Genomic DNA, 20,000 nt, shown 5'->3' on the forward strand with positions numbered 1-20,000 from the left:
CATCTGAAGTAATGTTAACAACAAAATAATGTTTATCAACAACTGAAGTAAATCATTTTGCTTTCTTTGAGAAAGACCTAAAGGCCGGTTTTCTGTTACCTGTTGACCACTTCTCTGTGGCTGCGTGTGTGGGTGGTGGTCCCTTGTCTTACCTGTCCATTCTGCTCATGTAACAGATTATTCCATTGACAGATAGCCGTGCTTCTACCTGCGCAGGAGCCCATTCACTGACCGATCACTGTCACTGACCATGTCTTTAATCACTGCCCTAAGGCACCTGCATGGTCACTACTCTCCTTTGTGCAGAGTGTCGATTTGTCATTGCTGTGTACATGTATGCTTTTGCTGCGGAAAGTAGGATTTAAACAGTTTGCTCTATAAAGTTCAAAATACCCTCCGTCTCTTGTAAACTATCTTGTAAAACGTCACAGATCTGTCCAGGCTTTTACGTGGGAAAGAATCTTCCTCACACTTGGACATACACCTAAATTAAACAGCCTGACTGCTTCTTGCGAAGAGTGGGAATTTTAAGCTGAATCAAAATCTAAGATTGACATAGGCGTCTGTAACGAGTTTTGGTGTACGGCCAACTGAAATGATGCTCCTATCGCATGTAAACGTCAGCACTCTGGTAGTTTCGTGTGATGTTTTATATGGGACGGTATAGACGGCATAGAATTCTTGCTGTCTCAAATTTTATTCTGAAATAATTTGTTTTGCCATATCCAACGTTTAAAGCTAAAAAGCTAAAGCGAAGGAATGTAAAGGCAACGTTAAACATTGTTGGTATGGCAAGCTCCGTTATTACTCTCACATTATTTACCATTCTTATCTGACTGGTGTTTTGAGATCGAGTTTTTTTCTTCTAGTGAAACGGCATTCTTCCGGTTGCACTGAATCAACGGCACGGCATTATGAAAGTTTCTTTTACTAAGGTCGGTGGATCCTCTTCATGGCTTTAAGGTCCACGTGTTTGATGACAGACTTCCTACTGTCGCTGGTTTCTTATGTCGTGTTCATTCTTTCGTTCTGTGTCCCATGAGGATGCAGTAAGCAGTCCATTAAGGTTTTCCCCAAAAGCGGCCAATGGCTGCCTGAATGGCGGGGTAAAAACGGTCATACACGTAAAAACCCACTCGTGCAAAAACAGGAGTGAACGTGGGAGTTTCAGCCCATGAACGAAGAAGAAGAAGAAGAAGTCCATTAAGGGCAATATTATTTTCTTCAGATTCGATCTTTTCATGTTAGATTAGCTTGTGAGGCAACGATATAAGCCAAGAGACGTTTCCAACATCGGTGTGAAAGAACACTATTGTGAGAGAGAAAAAAAATTAAAAACAGATGGACTGCTATCAATAGAATTTTTTAAAAATCAAGAATAAAAAAAAACAAGAACAAGGTACAAAAAACGTTGCAAACACGGATTTTTGGGGTGCAGTTAGGAAGTTCAGGGAGTTACGGTTAAGGAACGGTATAAACAACGCATTTTGATTTGTTGCTGCATTTCAGTTTGCAGACTAATAGCACTTGATTCTTGGTACTTGTTTGTTGAGAAGAAAAAAAGAAGATTAAAAGACAGTTTGATTTTTAGTACAAAGCTGTTTCCTTTTTGTCGAATAAAAAAAAGATAAAAGAGCATCTTGATTCTTTTCACAAAGCTGTTCTCCTTTTTTGTTAAAAAAAAAGAAGATAAAAAGGACATCTGGTTTGTGTGCTACTGTGCACCTGATGCACATGTCCTGTCTTTCTGGTGCTCCGTTCTGGCTTCTGTTGCACAGCTCTGAGACCGGTTCTCTCCCTCGTCTCTTTTCTCTGCTTCTTTGCTCGCGATACATCTGAAGTGTTCGCCACCCCAAGCACTGCCGCCAATGGCTGTAAGGAAAGCCTCAGATCTTGTGCGAGACGTCTCTCATGAGATATCCCTGCACCGCCAGCCAGTCGCTTGGGTGGTGTTCAGTGATAGTTTTGATCTGAGCTCCTTTAGAACAAACGCTTTTAGGACGAAGTTGCTGATGTGCTGTTACTAATAAGACGAACCGATCCGGGTCAGTACTTCTCCGCCACAAACGCCCTAACTCTCATTGCATGCAACAAGCGTAACTCACGCCATTGGAGTTATTTTGATTTTACATTTAATGATTTTTTTTTCTGAGCTCCTTGGAGTAAACGCTTTTAGGACCTGTTGTCGGTGTGCTGTTGCTAATAAGATGAACCGATCCGGGCGAATATATCTCCACTATACACGCCTTTAATCGCATCTCACATTATTGGAGGTTGTTTGATTTTTCGTTAAGGCCAAAAAGAAATATATGTCTGTTTCCGGAAACCCGACCGACCCTATTTTTAAGCGCCGACCCTAAAGGTTTTTTTCGCTTTTCGAAAAAAATAATAAAAAAATAATAAAAAATAAAAAATAAATAAATAAATATGAAGTCAAGTATACTTTATTTAGTTTAAATATATCTAGGTCAAAAACATGTGCTAAATAATTGTAAGTAAACTAAGGAAGCGTTTAAAAAAACAAAACACAAACGTAAAAAGACGTTAACAAAACGTTAAAAAAAAGGTTTAAAAAAAATAAAAATAAAAAACGACCGACCGACCCTAATTTTTTTCGGCGATGTTACCGGAAACAGACATATTTTTCTTTTTGGCCTAAGTAATATTCTTGTTCTGAGCTTCTTAGAACAATTGCTGTTAAGACCTAGTTGTTGATGTGTTGTGGGGAACCTGTTCGGGCGAATAAATCTCCACACAGCCTTACACTCGTTGCGACAAATGTATCTCACAGCCTTAAAGGTACAGTGGTACTTGTGATGAAAGGACGCCTTTGGCACCGGCCAAAAGTGTCCCTATTTATGAGTGGTCTGTTATTATGGCAGGTACATTTTGGCTGAGGAAATAAACAATGGGACAACAGAAAATGTCCTTTTACGGCAGGAATCCTCTCATCGGAGTGGGTTTCAAGTCGCAGGTACCTCTTTTTACATTTAGTCAAGTTTTGACTAAATGTTTTAACATAGAGGGGGAATCGAGACGAGGGTCGTGGTGTATGTGTGTGTGTGTGTGTGTGTGTGTGTGTGTGTGTGTGTGTGTGTGTGTGTGTGTGTGTGTGTGTGTCTGTCTGTCTGTCTGTGCGTGTGTGTGTGTAGAGCGATTCAGAGTAAACTACTGGACCGATCTTTATGAAATTTTACATGAGAGTTTCTGGGTATGATATCCCCAGATGTTTTTTTCATTTTTTCGATAAATGTCTTTGATGACGTCATATCCGGCTTTTTGTAAAAGTTGAGGCGGCACTGTCACACCTTCATTTTTCAATCAAATTGATTGAAATTTTGGCAAAGCAATCTTCGACGAAGGCCGGACTTCGGTATTGCATTTCAGCATGGAGGCTTAAAAATTAATTGATGACTTTGGTCATTAAAAATCTGAAAATTGTAATTAAAATTATTTCTTTATAAAACGATCCAAAATTCCTTTTATTTTATTCTTCATCGTGTTTTGATTCCAAAAACATATACAAATTTTATATTCGGATTAAAAACAAGCTCTGAAAATTAAAAATATAAAAACTATGATTAAAATTAAATTTCCGAAATCGTTTTAAAAACAATTTCATCTTATTTCTGGTCGGTTCCTGATTCCAAAAACATATAGATATGATATGTTTGGATTAAAAACACGCTCAGAAAGTTAAAACGAAGAGAGGTACAGTAAAGCGTGCTATGCAGCAGAACGCAACCACTACCGCACTAAACAGGCTCGTCACTTTCACTGCCTTTTGCACTAGCGGCGGACTACGGTCATTGTGAAAAAAAATGCAGTGCGTTCAGTTTCATTCTGTGAGTTCCACAGCTTGACTAAATGTAGTAATTTCGCCTTACGCGACTTGTTTTCTTTTCTTTTTACAACGATGTTCTTCTCATGGACGCTGACAAATGCATGGCCTTTTTCACTGATGGTGGGACGGAAAGTGTTAGCGTGTGCAACCCGCCAATTCCAAGAGACAGAGAGAAAAACTCGATTTAATGGCAGCGGAAGCTTTAAAGGACTCCGCACTGCGTTTAGATGGAGTAGGTCCTCGCGTAAGCTTTTCCAAAGAACGCGGATCGAGTCAATTCGAGTAGGGGGAGGAGAAGGATGAATTAGCCAGTCTGCGGCTTTTCTTCTTTTTTTTACGGCTGGGAAAGAGAGGGGAAAAAGGAAGAGAAGAGAAGAACTCATTGAATGGAGTGTGGTTTTGTGTGGCAAACCCCGCTGCGAAGCGCCCGCGATGACTCTCTTCTTTTGACGTTGAACGGCTGGTCTTGTGGCCCAACAAAATGAAGTCCTTTGACGCGAAGCAAGACCCCGAAGCTCATTGAAGGACCTCTTTTGTGTCGCGGAAGCAGCCACCGAGTGCGCCGTGCGTAGAGGAACTGACGTGTGTGTGACAGGATTGATCTGGTATGGCTAGCAGACTAATGTCAAAAGTGAAAATTGTCACGATCACAATGATCAGACTTTGTAATCATCACTGATTCTGATTTTAATTCTGATTTTGATTCTGATTCTAATTCTGAATCCGAGGCTAATTCTGTTTCTAATTCTGATTCCGATGCTAATTATAATTCCGAGGCTAATTTTGATTCTAATTTTGATTCTAATTCTGATTCTAATTCTGATTCTAATTCTAATTCTAATTCTGATTCTGATTCTGATTCTAATTCTGACTCTAATTCTGATACTTATCTTCTTCTTCTTCTGTTTCTTCTTCTTTCCTAGGCTGTTAGCTCTCAGGGTCACGTTGTGGTGAGCGATTTGCATGCAAAACTGCGTTCTACCTTGCCACACGAACAGCGTGACGCCGTCTTCGAGGGTGTGCGTGCTTGTAATTGGTGTGATTCCAAGTCTCTATACTCCCGTTGAAACTCGGAATTTGTAACGTCCGCGACGGTCTTTTAGCATGCATTTGTTCCTGACGGCGGTACGATTCCGGCCGCTTTGTGTCTGCGCATCACTAAGGTTACATTGTTTCTTGCGTTGATCATCTAAATATGCAAAATCATTAATGGAACAAGGGACTGCAAAACGCCCTGCAAAATCATTGCTGAATCATCATATATAGGCTTACTGTTTATACTTTTGGCGCTAGGTTGCCGTCCAAAAGATAAACTGTAACTGTACCACGCGCTGAAACCTGTGAGGCTCTTACGAAAGGTTTGTGTGTATGTGTGGGTGTTTTTGTTGTTGTTGTTGTATATACAGTGATAATTACAAAGAATAGTGTAATGTTTGTAGCTTTCGCCATTTGCACTCTCTTTTTTTTGGCGGCATGCCAACTGTTATGTGGCAATGTGTCGGAAATTTAGTGGGTTTTATGGATAGTTATCGGTAATAATTGCAAAGAGCACGATTTTCTTGACTTTCAGGGTAACTAGTAAAACTACCGTCTTAATTTGCTGGTGGTTTACCACCGCCATAAATCTGAGTTGTTACTGTCATGGGGAGACATCGGTAATGCATCAGTAACAACTTGGAAGTATCTGTGATAACTACACAGATTGCAGTGATACTGTCATTGTTGACAACAGAAGGCCGTCGCAATTCGTGAATGTCTTCGAGTGAGACGCTAAAAAAACTTTCGTTTCATGGGAGGGCCGCGAATAGCCTTTTGTGATGCTTCCTTCCTGGATTGTTGTTTATTCGCATGGGCAACTGTTTTGCGCTTCATTCACTCGTGTAGGCTATTCTGAAGGGAGGGAGTGAGTAAGTTACATTCATGATTGCAACCATGGCCTCTTTCGAGTGCACCTCTTTCGATTCAGACCACCAAGCATCTTGAGTTAAAATGTTATTTGAGCAAATTCAGTTTATTTCGACTGTGCATTGCCTTTTTCGACTCTTCTCTGAATCAGACTACTTGACATTTTGAGAGTAAATTGCATTCATAAGAACTAAGCTTCAACTGTCCATGATTTGTTTTTTTCGACAGTACCTCGATTCCAAACAGCAGATTTCCAGGGATCGGAGTAAGAACATGACCTTTTTCGACTGTGCCCCGGAATAGGACAGTAGAACTCAGAACTCAGAACTGTATTACACAAGGATAAAGATTTAAGGCTTAACCTAATCTTCCAACCTGTCCTTCTAACATAATGTCATCTGACGACAAGACATGTAAGGAGCAAGTTACATTCGTGACAATTAGGCCACTTCATATCGACCATGCCTTATTCACATTGGCCGATAACTGTGTAGCCTATACAGCTACAGGGCCATTCACGAGAACCTAGTTTATGTCGACTGTGCCATGGTTCCGATCAAGGAAAATAGTTATGTTGCAAGTAAGTTTCAAGCATATTTTTACGACAGGCATGTGAGCTCATGGAAAAATGATTAAAACGCAGCTGTTTCTAAATATCAAACAAAAGAAAACTCAAGTTCTGCTCAGAAAACACAAATACAGACAGACAGACAGATATCCACAAACACACACGCACACACATTGAAACACACACACAAACACACACGCACACATGCACGCACGCACGCACGCACACACACACACATGTACACACGTACACACGTACATACTTACACAGACAGATAGAGAGTGAGGGAAAGAAAGAAAGAATAAATTAGTCTACAAAAATACAGTCTGGTACAGAATTTTAGCCGCGTACCACAGGCGAGCTTGTGTCTATGCAGACAGCGATAAAAACTAACGGAATCTAATTAAAGTTTGATGAAGGTAGGAGCTGGTCCATTAAGGGCAGGTATAAATCTGCGAGGGGGGAGCTTATGGGCATTCCGTGGCAGACACTGCGTGCGAGGCAACACAAGCATTACTGAGAAGGGCTACCTGAACGGGAAGAGCGTTAGAGGGGGGGGGGGGTGGGGGGTGAGAGGGGGGGAGAGAGAGAGAAGAGAGAGAGAAATAGAGAGGGGGGAGACAGAGGGAGGGAGTAAGAGAAAGGGAGAGTAAGAGAGAAAGGGAGAGACAGACAGACAGACAGAGCATTTTCATTTTCGACTGTACTTTTGACTATAGACCTGTGAACAATCCAGGAAGGGGTTCTGTGGTGGGTGCGGTTTGGAGGTACTAGTAGGTCACTCACACATGCACTCATTTGTACATGCAAATGAAAACAGAGAGAGAGAGAGAGAGAGAGAGAGAGAGAGAGAGAGAGAGAGAGAGAGGGCCATTGTTGACCTACGTACTAGGAATGGGGTGCGCGCGGGGGAGTGGGTTGAGGGCAGGTATCGTCTTTCACACACACATTGAATCATTTGAACACGTTAAAAAACAGAAAGAGAAAGAGTGTGACCGATAGACAGAGAGAGAGAGAAGGGGGCGGGCGGGGGGAGGGGGGGGGCGAGTGCGTTTTTGTGAGCTGAAATATTCTATCCTGGTCTGCTTTCTTTTAGCCAAATCTACCCAATCTGTTGATCATCAAAATGATGTTTCACAGTAATATGAGTTTGTCTTTGATGCTTGATCAAAAGACGTCTGAGTAGGCAAAGATTGTGTGAAGGTTTTAGCCATTAATTTTACATGTAATATGGATTGAAACAAGCCTTTGAAGACCAATTAACTGTGTGTGGTATTTCCGTTGATTAGCGAGTGACTGAATGACAGACAGGCAGACAGACAGAGACAGACAGAGGGAGAGAGAAGGGAAGAGGGAGGGAGGGACAGATAGACAGACAGACAGACAGACTGACTGACTTGGAGAACGCATATATATATATATTTCTGATGTTTTATATATATATTATTTTATAACATCAGAAATTGTGAAAGAAACAATTGAAAGTCAGCAAAGACTTTCTTCCGAGATTTGTTAAAATCTCTTAGCAGAGAAAGAGAGAGAGAAAAAAGTATCCCTTCACAGACAGCCTATTGGGAGCATCAGACCCTCCTCAAGGGGGACCGAGATTTACAATGCAAAGTCCCTTTGTGGGGGACGTATCACAAGGAAATCTAGTCCTGATCATGATATATATAGACAAATACACACACACACACACACACACAAACCCTAACCCTAACCCTAACACACACACACACAATGACACTCGATATGTCTGCATGTCTCTCCCCTCTCTCCCCCTCTCTTGGTAGAGAGAGTGACAGAGAGATTTAAGCTGACTTCAACAGATTAACCCAGCGCAACCTCCTCCGCTTAACCCCTGCCCTCGGTTTTTAATGTCAGCCAATGAATCTGTCAAGAGCATTCCACGCCACCAGGAAAAAGGCTGGCAAACAGTCCGTTGACTTGTATCATATACATATACGAAGAAAAAAACTCGTACCATAGAGTGCTTGACGGCGCGCTCTCGAGAAAGAAAAAGAAAAGGGGCGCTGTGCAATTACTCTCTTTGCTGAGATTCTGTGAGAGTAAATAGATCACATATGGCTTGTGATAGTGATATGTGTGCACATTCTTTCCAGCATCACCCCCCCCCCCACAACCACCACCCCCCCCCCCCCCACCACCACCCACCCCCCACCACCACCCCCCACCCCCACCCCACCACCTCCCCTTTCTCTCTCCTCAGTTTTGCCTTTCTTTCTTCTTTTTTTCTTTCAATTTGTCTTTCTTTTTTGATGACGCGTGTGGGGTTTGTTTTGTATGTACACAAGGATTTGTGTCCATTCAGCGCATGGTGTGTGCTTGTTTGATTCGATGATCTGTCTAAAACTGTGTACCTTATTCGAGTTGAATGTGTAAATTGTGTGCTTTGAGGTAAAAAAAATAAATAAAAAAAAATAAAGTGTGAATGATTAGCTTGGTTGAAAAGTGTATTAGAAAACGAAGATAGGTGCACACTATTCCTGCTAGTAAAATGCAAACTGGTGCTAACAAAGAATCATGTGAGAGAGGAAGCGAGTTTTGGAGTGAACTGGCGGGCGTATTTGGGGTTCGAATCCCGTCGGCTGCTGGTGGGTCAAGGGTGGATATTTGTCCGATCTTCCAAGTGAACTTATTAGCAGACCTGCTAGTACCTCACCCCCTGCATGTGTATGTGTACGCATAAACACAAGACCAAAACCTGCCTTACTGACAAATATATCAATAACAATCTTACTTACATCCATATTGATACTGTTCTCACTTCTCTGTTTCAGCGACTGCGACCTTCAAACCATGCCACCATCCAAAGCATCGTGAACGCCATCGGGCTGTATTCAGGCGTGCCGGCGCCCTGCTGTGTCCCAGATACCATGACCTCGGTCACCTTGCTCTACTTTGACGAGAACAGGAACGTCGTGCTCAAGAACTACCCCGGCATGAGCGTGCAGTCCTGCGCCTGCAGATAGATCTGTGGGAGATCACCTCGAGACTTCTGTATGAAGAAAAGCACAGTGTTAGTGTGATGGCAAAGGGCTTTAGCTGAGAGTGTAGTGTATGCAGATAGACGCGTGTATGCCAGTCAACATGAAACTTCGGTGTGGCAAGAAGAACGGCGTTTTTCCTTTGGTGTGGTTGCTAACAGATAGACCTGCGGAACTAACTGAAGCCACAATGAAACTCGTTCATGAAGAGAAACACAGTGTAGGAGCGATGGCAGAGGACCTAGGTGAGGCTGTTACGTGTTGGTGCACTGAGAAAATACAGGAATGAACTGCATTCAGAACTACGGTACTGTTGTGGCTAAGACGTGCGGAGATGTCTTTCTAAACTGACAGTGGTGCAGAACTGCGCTGACTTTTCTCATGCAGTCCAGTGTTAGAAATAGGACTACAGAAAAGAAGTAAAGCTTCTATGGTTGTTGTTGTTGTTGTTGTTTTTGTGTGTGGGTTTTTGTGTGTGTTGATGGTTGTTAATGGTGCTTGGAGGGAGTCCTCGTGGGTATGCAATGGTGCCCTGTCATAAACAAATGCGGTCTCATGCACGCAGATAGTCCTCTAGGCTCCTGAAACAACACAAAGAATAATGAAAAAGGGGGCATTGTTTAAGGACAGAAGCCTCCACAGACAACCCGAAACGACAAACTCTTCAGAAGAAGCCACACGTTCTTAATGCAGCTGAACGCCTACGTTGCGAACTATTTTGAATTAGTCTTTAGACTGATGGCTACTCTCAGGACTCTTCTGCAAGGAGACCACAAGAAAAGAAATTCCTCAGCAGAGGCGAAACATTTTAAACGCCGTCTAAGTCTACGTACGTATGTACATAAATCTTTTGGATGATGTGGAGTAATGAGTCGTTTATGTACTCCTCCGCGCAGCGAAGATACATGACCTGCAACGGCGAAGCCAGCGCCTTGAGTCTGCCCAGTGGTCATCTGTTCTCCCGGAATCAAGTGAATCCGCAGGCAAGATGTGCAAGGACGCTTACAGGAGGCAGTCAGACCATACTAGAGCTGGAAACCACAGTAAAACCAGTATCCCCGTAATTTGGCTACGAGTATGTTGCGATTCCACGGGTGCAGTCACTGGCGTTTGAAGCCGCAGATGGGCCTTTTCGATACGAATTACACATCTTGAGCATTCCTGTCTGCTGTTTGTGAAGTCGGGAGAAAAAATAGCTTCATTACTCAGACTTAACTTCTTGGTGGTTTCAGGATGGTGAAGACGTCCTTTGGGAAATGCTGCCTTAGAGCCCGAGTGTGTGCAAGCGAAGAGGTTGTGTTTTCAACGATGTCGGAAATAGCTCTGATGTACACAATCCTTGCAGCTTGATAAGAACCTCGATCAGTATGAAACAGCCACCCAACACTATGTTTTTAGTTTAACTTATATGATGGGTGAACTGAAGGGGTCAGTGCTGAAGATATGAACGACATTTGAGGCATGAAAAGCAAACACGAATCATTGCCAGACTGGTAGACATTAAAAAATGATTGGTCGGTTGTGCAGGACTGTTTGTGTATCGAGGTACATAACATACGCAGCAACATTATACCTTGTACATTATTTACAAAGGTACGAATCTTGTTTTCGGGATACAGAAACCTCGCATCGAGTCTCTTGAAAACCCGTATTGCAAACAAAAAAATGGGCAAAAGATGAAAAACAAGTATACAAACATGCTTGTGACATTCACGCATCTACACTCCATTTGTGAGCACCTTTTTCCAGATCAAGTTGTGTTTCCTCAGCTAAAAGGTCCCGCCTCTGTAATGGTGTGAACCCAAAGGTCGAGGTTAAGAGCCTTTTAGGGGACTTGAAACCCGGACCACCCAACACTGGAAATGTTGAATGGCCCGTACAGTCGCCCACGGCTGTTCTGCACGTGCGAAACGCCGGAGTGCTAAGGGACAATATCAGTGCACAAACCAGCCAAGGTCTTCGCCGATACCCAGGTTGATAGCACATGAATTGCTTGAGGCTGACAATGTTTTTTGCTGTTTTGTGGTAGCTAGGCATAGTTTTGAAAGCTTATTATACTGGGGTAGGAAATTGTCCATTTCTGAACCACCCTGACACTTATTTAAAAGAATTCAAGGCACCGGTAGAAGTTGTTTCTTTTCCGTTTTTGCTTGGGCGTGCACAAAAAGTAGCAATCTTTTGGATGGCTACAAAGGCTTTCTCGGATCAAATTTGTAAACAAAATCTTAATAGAACAGTCGCATTTTTTTCTTGAAAGCTTAACCGTAGACATGTTGGTTACGTGTATTGTACGGGCGATTTCCTGGAGAGAAAACAACACATTATCGACACCTAGCAGTTGCTACGGTTTAGGTATATCTTAGTGTGAATTATATTGTGTAATTGTATTACACAAACCGAGCCAATATTTTACTTAATATGTATAAAAAGAAAGACGTTACCTCAATTTGTCGTTGGTGTATGTTATTGTTACACAAGGCACATAGTAGTTTATTCATTCAATGTAACTTGTATTTCCCAAACTGTCATACTTTATTTTTCTGTTGCATTTTGTTGTGTATGTTAATCCGCATAATGCAGTGTGAATATATTTGATGGCCCCATTTTCTGTTGTTTTCATATTTCGTTTTCACTCGTGCTGTTTTCATCAGTCAAGTTCAAAGCTGTGTGCCAGCAAAACGTGCTCACAGCTTTTTCGGCCAGTTTCACGAAGTTGTCTGTGTTGTTTCATGTATGTTCATGCTCTTGTGTCTGTGACTGTATGTCAAAAGCTTTTAACGTGTTGCAGTTCTCGTATTTTTTGTTTCAAAGTTGCAAAAATGAAAGAATAGAATCGTACCTTCGATTTAATGAGGTGAAAACGTTGGGTTGACCAGAAAACGAAACTTATAATAATGTGATTGTGTGGGCATGAGTTTATGGTTATATTAGCCGTTTCTTTGAACATTTTTGAACTATGTGCACAAGACGTAACAGGGTCGGGTAGTGACACATGAGGAGAAGGTATGCAGGTGAAAATACTACAGAGACTCGATCTGTTCAGTATCAACTAGTTCCATGTGCAGCAAATGCTTTAGAAACCCTTGAAAAAAGAGCAGAACTCGCAAAACGCAACAACACAGATTTGTAGTTTTGATGGATACAGCTTCACAGGTGTATTACTCTCACGATTCAAGAAGCGAAGAAAGACCGACAACAAGAACTAAAGACGTGACTGTCAGCAGTCATGCTTTTCAATATTTCTTTTTAAAAATTATAATGGCTCCGTACCAAATAAACCCGCAGATATAAGTAAATAGACACCGGCGGCTTTTTGTCTGCGAAGTAAATCAAGGGTAATAGAATGTCACATGATCGCATGCACTGTTGATCTGTAAAAATATCGACCGCAACATGTAACGTTATCTGATTCCTCGGTCGTGTGCAGTTGTACTTCGTGAACTCATAAACTAAATGGAGTAAGTTATGCGTGAACTTGGCACTATTCAGTATGTGTTTGCCTTTTTTTTCATGTAGCCTGCTTGGGTCAGTTCAAGTGCAAAGAAATAGTTGTTCCCTTGCTTTGTCTATTCATCATCAAAATGGAAGATAGTTGGGTATGAACTCAAGATTATTCAGTACTTCTTTAATGTAGTTTTTCAACGTAACTTCAAGGAGAAAGCAACAATTAATGTTATTTTTAATATTTTTGTGCGAGAGATGATTAACTTATCAGGTGATAATAACACTGCAAAAATAATTGAATTAAGTGCGATGCTATTTGATGTGTTTTGGTTTCCTTCCTTCCTTTCCTCAGAGTTCTAGTTACATGTGCAGCTGTAGAGCAAATTGTCTTCGTATATACTTTCAAATTCAGACTGGGGTGGATACATCTGCTTAGGTTGCGACCCAATTGAACATTTTCAAACTCAATGCTTTCGCGATCGTGCGTAATCTAAGTCTAAAACAAGGCGTTAGGACATGCTTTAGCGTTTTTGTGGAAAATCGCCAGTTTGTCAACAACCTAACTATGACTGTACTCGTATGCGTATGTTTTCAAACCAAACTTCAGGTTTACGAGTGGTTTGGGTTTTCTTTATTTTATTTGTTCTTTCACTGTGTCATTAAGTTGTGTGTCAGAACAAGCTCGTGGTAGGTAGGGGAGTCGAGGTGTTTTATGTATATTTAGAAATTGGGTGTGGAGCCAAGCTGCACCACTTAATAGGTCGCCGTTCAGGGCCGCTAGGGTTGCGCCCCTTGTCCCTGAAACCAGATGTTTCACAGCGCCGCCATGTCTGACGGCATTTGACGCTTATACGGGTATTTTGTAGACGCATAAACCGCCTCATTTCCTTCTTGCTTCTATTCCTGAGCTATGAGAATTAGTTTCCGACTTAGAAAATAAAGCAAGACTGAATCCCCTCTCCCCACCCCCACCCTCTACCCCCGGCCTCTCCTCCGACAGTTCCCACCATTCCTGTAAGAAAACTAAGTTGCAGTTCACAAAATTACTGTAGATGCCTTTACAAATGCCGTTCCCGTGTAATGATTTTGAATGATTATTGGTAAAATTGAAACATAAGATTGTAGAGTTCTCGTTCGAAATGTACTGTATCATCTCTCAAAATAATAGAGCCATGCAGAGTCCTCTCACTCAGCCTGTATCTGTAACATTTTCCCTCGGAGTCTTGCCGCAACAAGTGTCTTTTCTCTTTAAATCTCTGCGTGGCATACCTCAAATACTACAAGCATCCTTTTCCTTTAAAACGCTGTGTGGCATACCTCGAATTTTCAGTGCCGCCGGCCCGAGCGCCAGAGAGTCTGACTAGATGAGGCGGTCTTTTGAATGAGGAATCTGCAGGCCGGCGCACGAGATTAGTGACTTTTGAAGTTCCCCGCAAGTAAACTTTGTACGAGGCTTATAGTTTCTGCTAAGTGCTGTCGCGCTACAAGCTGTAAGTAAATGTAGATGTGTTTATCTTTTTCCTTCTGTTTTAACTTTTCTAATGCTTCGGTCCTAGCGGTGACTTGCGCTACGCTTGCAAGTGTGTCGCGACTTGACTGTGACTGTGACTGACTGACGGCTGAACTAGCGAGCAGGGTTGGGACGGTTCAAGGTTACAATCAAATCGGTATGTTCGTGCGGTTCGATCTGCGCAATTTCCATTCGAAACACTGCACATAATGTGACATGACTTGAATGACTGCATGCTGATCTAGCTAGCAGAGCTGACTTGGTTCAAGGCTACACGTCAGTTTGTGCGGTTCGATAGGTGCAATTTATCGTTAAAGCTCTCAGAATTTACTGCGCAAGTATGACTATTTTTGTTGATTTACTTGTGAACATTCGTAGCAAGTTGGTATCAAGTTTAAATGTTACTTTCTTCACCAAAAGCCTAGGTTTTTTTTCTCCGATTCTCCGGTTGCACACTAGTCATTGTCTTTTTCATTCGTAACTTTTGTAATTCGGTCAGTTCGACGCAGATCCAAGTATATAAACAAAAGTACTGATCACTGGTGGATTTTTGTCCTCGTGACTTCGTCAGTGCGTTCAGTTTGTATCACTAAGAAATAAAAGTGTGACAAAACAACCTCAAGGTCTTTAGATAGAGAACTAACTTCAAGACAATAACTTTGAATTTGCACACATATTTACTTATGATAAAAGGTAGTAATCGTCTATTGGAAATGTTACGAATTTCTGCTCCTGTCTCGACCATAGGTCGAACCCCGTACTGATAACATCCCACAGAGCGACGCACAAACCTCTTGGTTATAACCCCTGCCCGGAATGTTAACCCGTAACAGTGTACGTATTTCAAGCCGGGTTTAATCGTCTTCTCCCCAGGCATTCTGTTAAAACTTAAAGTCTTTTGTGAATAATCTATCATAAACTATTGGAGTGTAAGCGTTTACGCATACGGGTGTCTTGAGTTGTTTTGCTTAATTTTGTTACATGTTAGTTGTCTGTTTTGATTGCTTGTTTCTTTTTGTAGTCTAAGTCTTTGTACTATTGAAGTATTTTTTTGAACTAATATTATTAGTTTGATGTGTATGGCCGACGATTTGTTTGTATTCAGCGTCAGCATAAACGTCAGAAAAAGCAACGTTCACGCTAGCTTAGTGTCCTTATTTAGTTATTATTTCTGCACGTCACGTGACCAACCACGTGGGTTCCATCATAAACATACATATTTTGAATCTTGATTGTTGTACCCATTTCCCCATAGTCGACTATTTCAGTACAGGTATTGTGTCATTTAAAAGATTCAAAGGGTTAAAGATGCTCGCTCAGAGCGCAAAGAACTAGAAGTTTCAGAAGAGAAATAAAGAGTATCAGAATCTAAGAAAAGAACCACATGGCGTGTACTCTTGAACTGTCCTCAACCTAGTTTTGTTTGCCCCTCCAAACCCCTCCCATGTTTTTTCAATGTTTGTATGTTCTATTTATTTATTTATTGTTCTTTTGTGATTTTAAATTGGCTTGATAGTTTTTTTTTCGACACTAATGTTTGCAGTACTTTACGGTTAAGTTTTAGACCTGAATCTATTGTGTTTCTCTTTGTATTCAATCATTTGCAAAATCGTCATAACTAACACGCTTTTGAGCAGTTGTAATCTTTGTTAATTGTGTTCACTGTACTTTTCTTTTCTTTCTTAAAATTGATCATGATTAGTGAAATTGTTCTTAACTCATTTTGTGTAAATGTATTCATGAATCTATTTATTTAGCACGCAGTCTATTTCATTGTATCCTTTGGAAGGTGTGCGCACGAGAGAGAGAGAGAGAGAGAGAGAGAGAGAGAGAGAGAGAGAGAGAGAGAGAGAGAGAGAGAGAGAGAGAGAGAGAGACTGAGAGAGAGAGAGAGAGAGAGAGAGAGAGAGAGAGAGAGAGAGAGAGAGAGAGAGAGAGAGAGAGAGAGAGATAATAATTAACAATTAATCTCCCTCCAACATTTTTAGTTTTTTGTAAAAATAGATATTCGTGCAACCCTTTTGAACAAAAATGTGTTGTTTGTTTGGTGTTTTTTGTGTGTGTGCATGTATTATATAATGTACATGTGTTTGTCCTAAGATTTTATGTGGCAACGATACAAATATAGGTTTGTGGAAGGACTGTATATTTTGGTATCATCTACCTCTATGGAAAGATCACTGCGTCGTTTAGCACTTGTTGCCAAGCCTGTACATTGCATGTAGCTTTTTCGTATGGTGTGTACTTGTTTAGTCGTACCCACAACATTGGTGTAACTGAACATCGTTCAAGGACATGTTCATCTTTATAAAGTGTTTTTCTCTCGACGCTCTCCTTATGGAATCTACATGATGTTTAGGACAATCTTAGTCTGAAAAAAAGAGCACCGTTAAACAGAAAACACTGGTCATAGTCACATAGATGCACTTAAAATACAGACAAATAGGCAAACATTAAGACCTCTCTCTCTCTCTCTCTCTCTCTCTCTCTCTCTCTCTCTCTCTCTCTCTCTCTCTCTCTCTCTCTCTCTCTCTCTCTCTCTCTCTCTAACCTGGCTAGCTTTCTGTGCAGGATGGGAACCTTTGTTTGATGTCGGAATATCCGACGTGCGCAATTGGCCAAATCCACCAAATCGCGCGATTCAGCCGCGGTCTTGCAAGATCTGCCCCAATTTCGCAGATCAACGCAAGTGTTGTTCATGAAATTAACAAAACAATAATTCAAATGTTCACACCCAAAAATAGCAAGGCTTTAGATTGTTGGTATTTATCCAAAAGAAAGAATACTCTTATCCCAAGCCAGATGGTCTGCACGGAATGGAAAGTATTTATAATGGTGAAGTGACCGTGTAGTCGACAACTGACGCATTAGTCTACATCTATTCAGAAATAAGTGACGGAACACTTACTTTTTTTCTTGACCATCTCTGACATATTTCTTGACCACCTGCTTGGGTCATTTACAGCAACAATACTCTGAATGTTCGTGTATAACTGTGGCACACGATACCACACTCTCTCGTTCAGTTTCATTTACCTCTTGGAGTTTCCATTTATACTGGTAATGATATGCTAATGAATTTGAATTGACATCGTGATTTTGGAATTGGTTGAACAAATTCCTTGTGTGGATGTTGTTGGGTTTTTTTCTCCCGTGATTATCTCTTCCTCTCCAATGTGGGTTTTTATCCCTTGTGTTTTGATTATGTGTATTAACCTTTCAAAAATCTATGTAGAATCGAATGTGACCTACATGTGATAGGTGTAAATGATTTAGGGTGTAATAAACCATGTACAAGTATAAAGAAAAGGGTTTGTGAGTGTGAGTGTGTGTGTGTGTGTGTGTGTGTGTGTGTGTGTGTGTGTTCGTGTATGTGTGTGTGTGTGTGTGTGTGTGTGTGTGTGTGTGTGTGTGTGTGTGTGTGTGTGTGTGTGTGTTTGTTCGTGTATGTGTGTACTAGATGAATACCCGCTTCGCCGGGTACGGCTTCGCCGGGAAGAAGTAGAGCCGGCTTTGCCGGGTGTACGTCGGCTTCGCCGGGGACCCGGCTTTTCCCGGGTGTACGCCGGCTTCGCCGGCGCACCGTACGAAGGAAGGGAGATAAACGCGCAAAACACTGGAGAAGATAAGGAAGAGTTACTGGGAATGGATGTACAGAAAAACCAAAATCGGTTCAGCGCTGCGCGCTGAGAGCACGCACGTGTTCAAAATTGTCCACGATTGTGTCCGGGGTCTACCTGAATATGCCCACCAAATTTGAAGCAGATCCATCGAAAACTTTGGCCGTGAATCGTGAACACACAGACAGACAGACAGACAGGCACACACAAGCCGTATATATATAGATATAGATGTACAGACGTTGCGGGGAAGACGGGACCGACAACGACGACTGAACCGAGACAGGTGAGCTGTCGTGCGGCGTCATCGCTCGTACTGACACAAGTAGCGTTTGCGGGGAGAACGAGCGCCAGTGGCCAGAAGAAGAAAACTCCTGGACACCGGAACGAATGGTTTTGACACGACTTGTAGAGGCATGTTTTGGGTGGTGCATTCAGGAACACGCATTTCAGTAATATGAATTATTCGTCTTGCACCTAGGTCTAGCGTAAATGGAGGGGGAAAAACTGTCATACCCGTAAAAGCCATGGGAATTTCAGCCCATGAACGAACAAGCAAACCGTGCTGGGGAACACACAGATAAACACACACACACACACACACACACACACACACACACACACACACACACACACACACACACACACACACACACACACACCTGCCTAGACCGGCAACAACAAATGACAGAGGATCGATCGGGAGAAGAGGATCTCGGGTCTCACAGATGTTCACACGGGCAAAGCCACCTGCTGGTCTTGCAAGGGCTTTGCGTGGAGCAGGTAGCTGTCGGACCTCGTGATGGCTCATCCGTTAGTCAACGATCAGAGGGATTAAACTTAAGTCCAAGTCACTGCAGGTGGGTGTTTTTGTCTTCTTCTGGGAACCAGGCCATCAGATGCAGGGATGATGAGCTCACCGTCTTACGGCTTAATAAGCACACCTGTAACAATCCCAAGTGTATTAGCACACCTGTGACAATCCCATGTGTATTGTGCATATTAGAAGCAATAAGTGAGTTGGCTGTTTTAGACTTACTGCGGCCGATGACAACTACTGCCACACTCCTATGCAGGCACAGGAGTATGTATCAAAGTGCACGTGGCCAAGTACTGTACATCAACCGACCATTCCCAGCAACAACCTTGCACCATCTAAAGTGCTGGTCGATCAAATTAAACGCATACTATTTCTTTTAATGTTAGGGGAAAGTTTCTAGCGCATTTCACGAATCTGTGGAATCCAGTGTACCTAAATCTAGGAAAACACCACCAGTATGGTCATTAATTAAATCTCTAAGTGGGTGAATGAGCTTTAAAGCGTCGCCTTTCTCCGTGCGGGAGACAAAAAGACCTAGTGCAGATGCGCCGCCGGTCGTCTGCACCGATACCGCCCTCTATGACGCAGCAGCCTAGTAACACTATCAAGTACAAAAACAAGGGAAGTAACTGCGGGGGAGTAATCCAACCCGACGCTCGAAGAGTCCTGGCTCTTTCTTTGCCTATTTTATAAAAATCTTCTAAGCTTTTAAAACGCTTTCTTTTGCAAAGTGAAGGCAGTCCTCCTGTGCGTTAGCATTATTTGTACACATGTAACGCAGAATCTTATGGTATAAGTTCGAAAGCGGTCTGAGGTGTTTTGGGGAGTTTTTATTTTCATTTTTTAAAGATATTTTCTTTAGCCTCACTGAGACGCGGTAGTACTAGCTGCCGGGTATATCAGCACTTGCATACACGTTCCTGTGGCCCCATGCACTTTGATACAAGCTCCTGTATAGTGTCACGTAGTCCTGCACCCGGGAAACAACACAAGGGCCTGAAAAGACAGCTGGGATGCCCAGAATTAATCCACAGATGCGCCACGTTTCCTGTAAAACAAGGGCGCTATGATGAAGTGGCGACTCTCCCTCACATCCGCTCAACTCTCTCGGCTTAAAAAAGGCGAAGTGAGTGCAGCAGTAACATGAGTAGTACAGCGGTTTGTCAGTGATGACGCCGCCATTCGTCATTCTCTGTGACACCATCACACAAGCTGTGACATCATCATCGCTCACTGTGAGGTCATTCGGTGGAACTGACGTACGTGAGCTTCGCCGAAGCG

General features: G+C 42.2%; 1 protein-coding gene across 1 annotated transcript in view; it reads left to right on the forward strand.

Annotated features, from left to right (window-relative positions):
- LOC138958668 (uncharacterized) overlaps positions 1-17,575 on the forward strand; it is a 105,752-nt gene extending 88,177 nt beyond the window's left edge. Inside the window, exon 3 of the mRNA XM_070329893.1 lies at positions 9,119-17,575. Coding sequence (XP_070185994.1) covers positions 9,119-9,310 — 192 coding nt within the window. The 3' untranslated portion in view covers positions 9,311-17,575. The remainder of the gene's footprint in view (positions 1-9,118) is intronic.
- Positions 17,576-20,000: the final 2,425 nt, after the last annotated feature.

The sequence above is a fragment of the Littorina saxatilis genome, linkage group LG2 (genome assembly GCF_037325665.1).
Source record: "Littorina saxatilis isolate snail1 linkage group LG2, US_GU_Lsax_2.0, whole genome shotgun sequence".
In the NCBI taxonomy this organism is placed as follows: Eukaryota; Metazoa; Mollusca; class Gastropoda; order Littorinimorpha; family Littorinidae; genus Littorina; species Littorina saxatilis.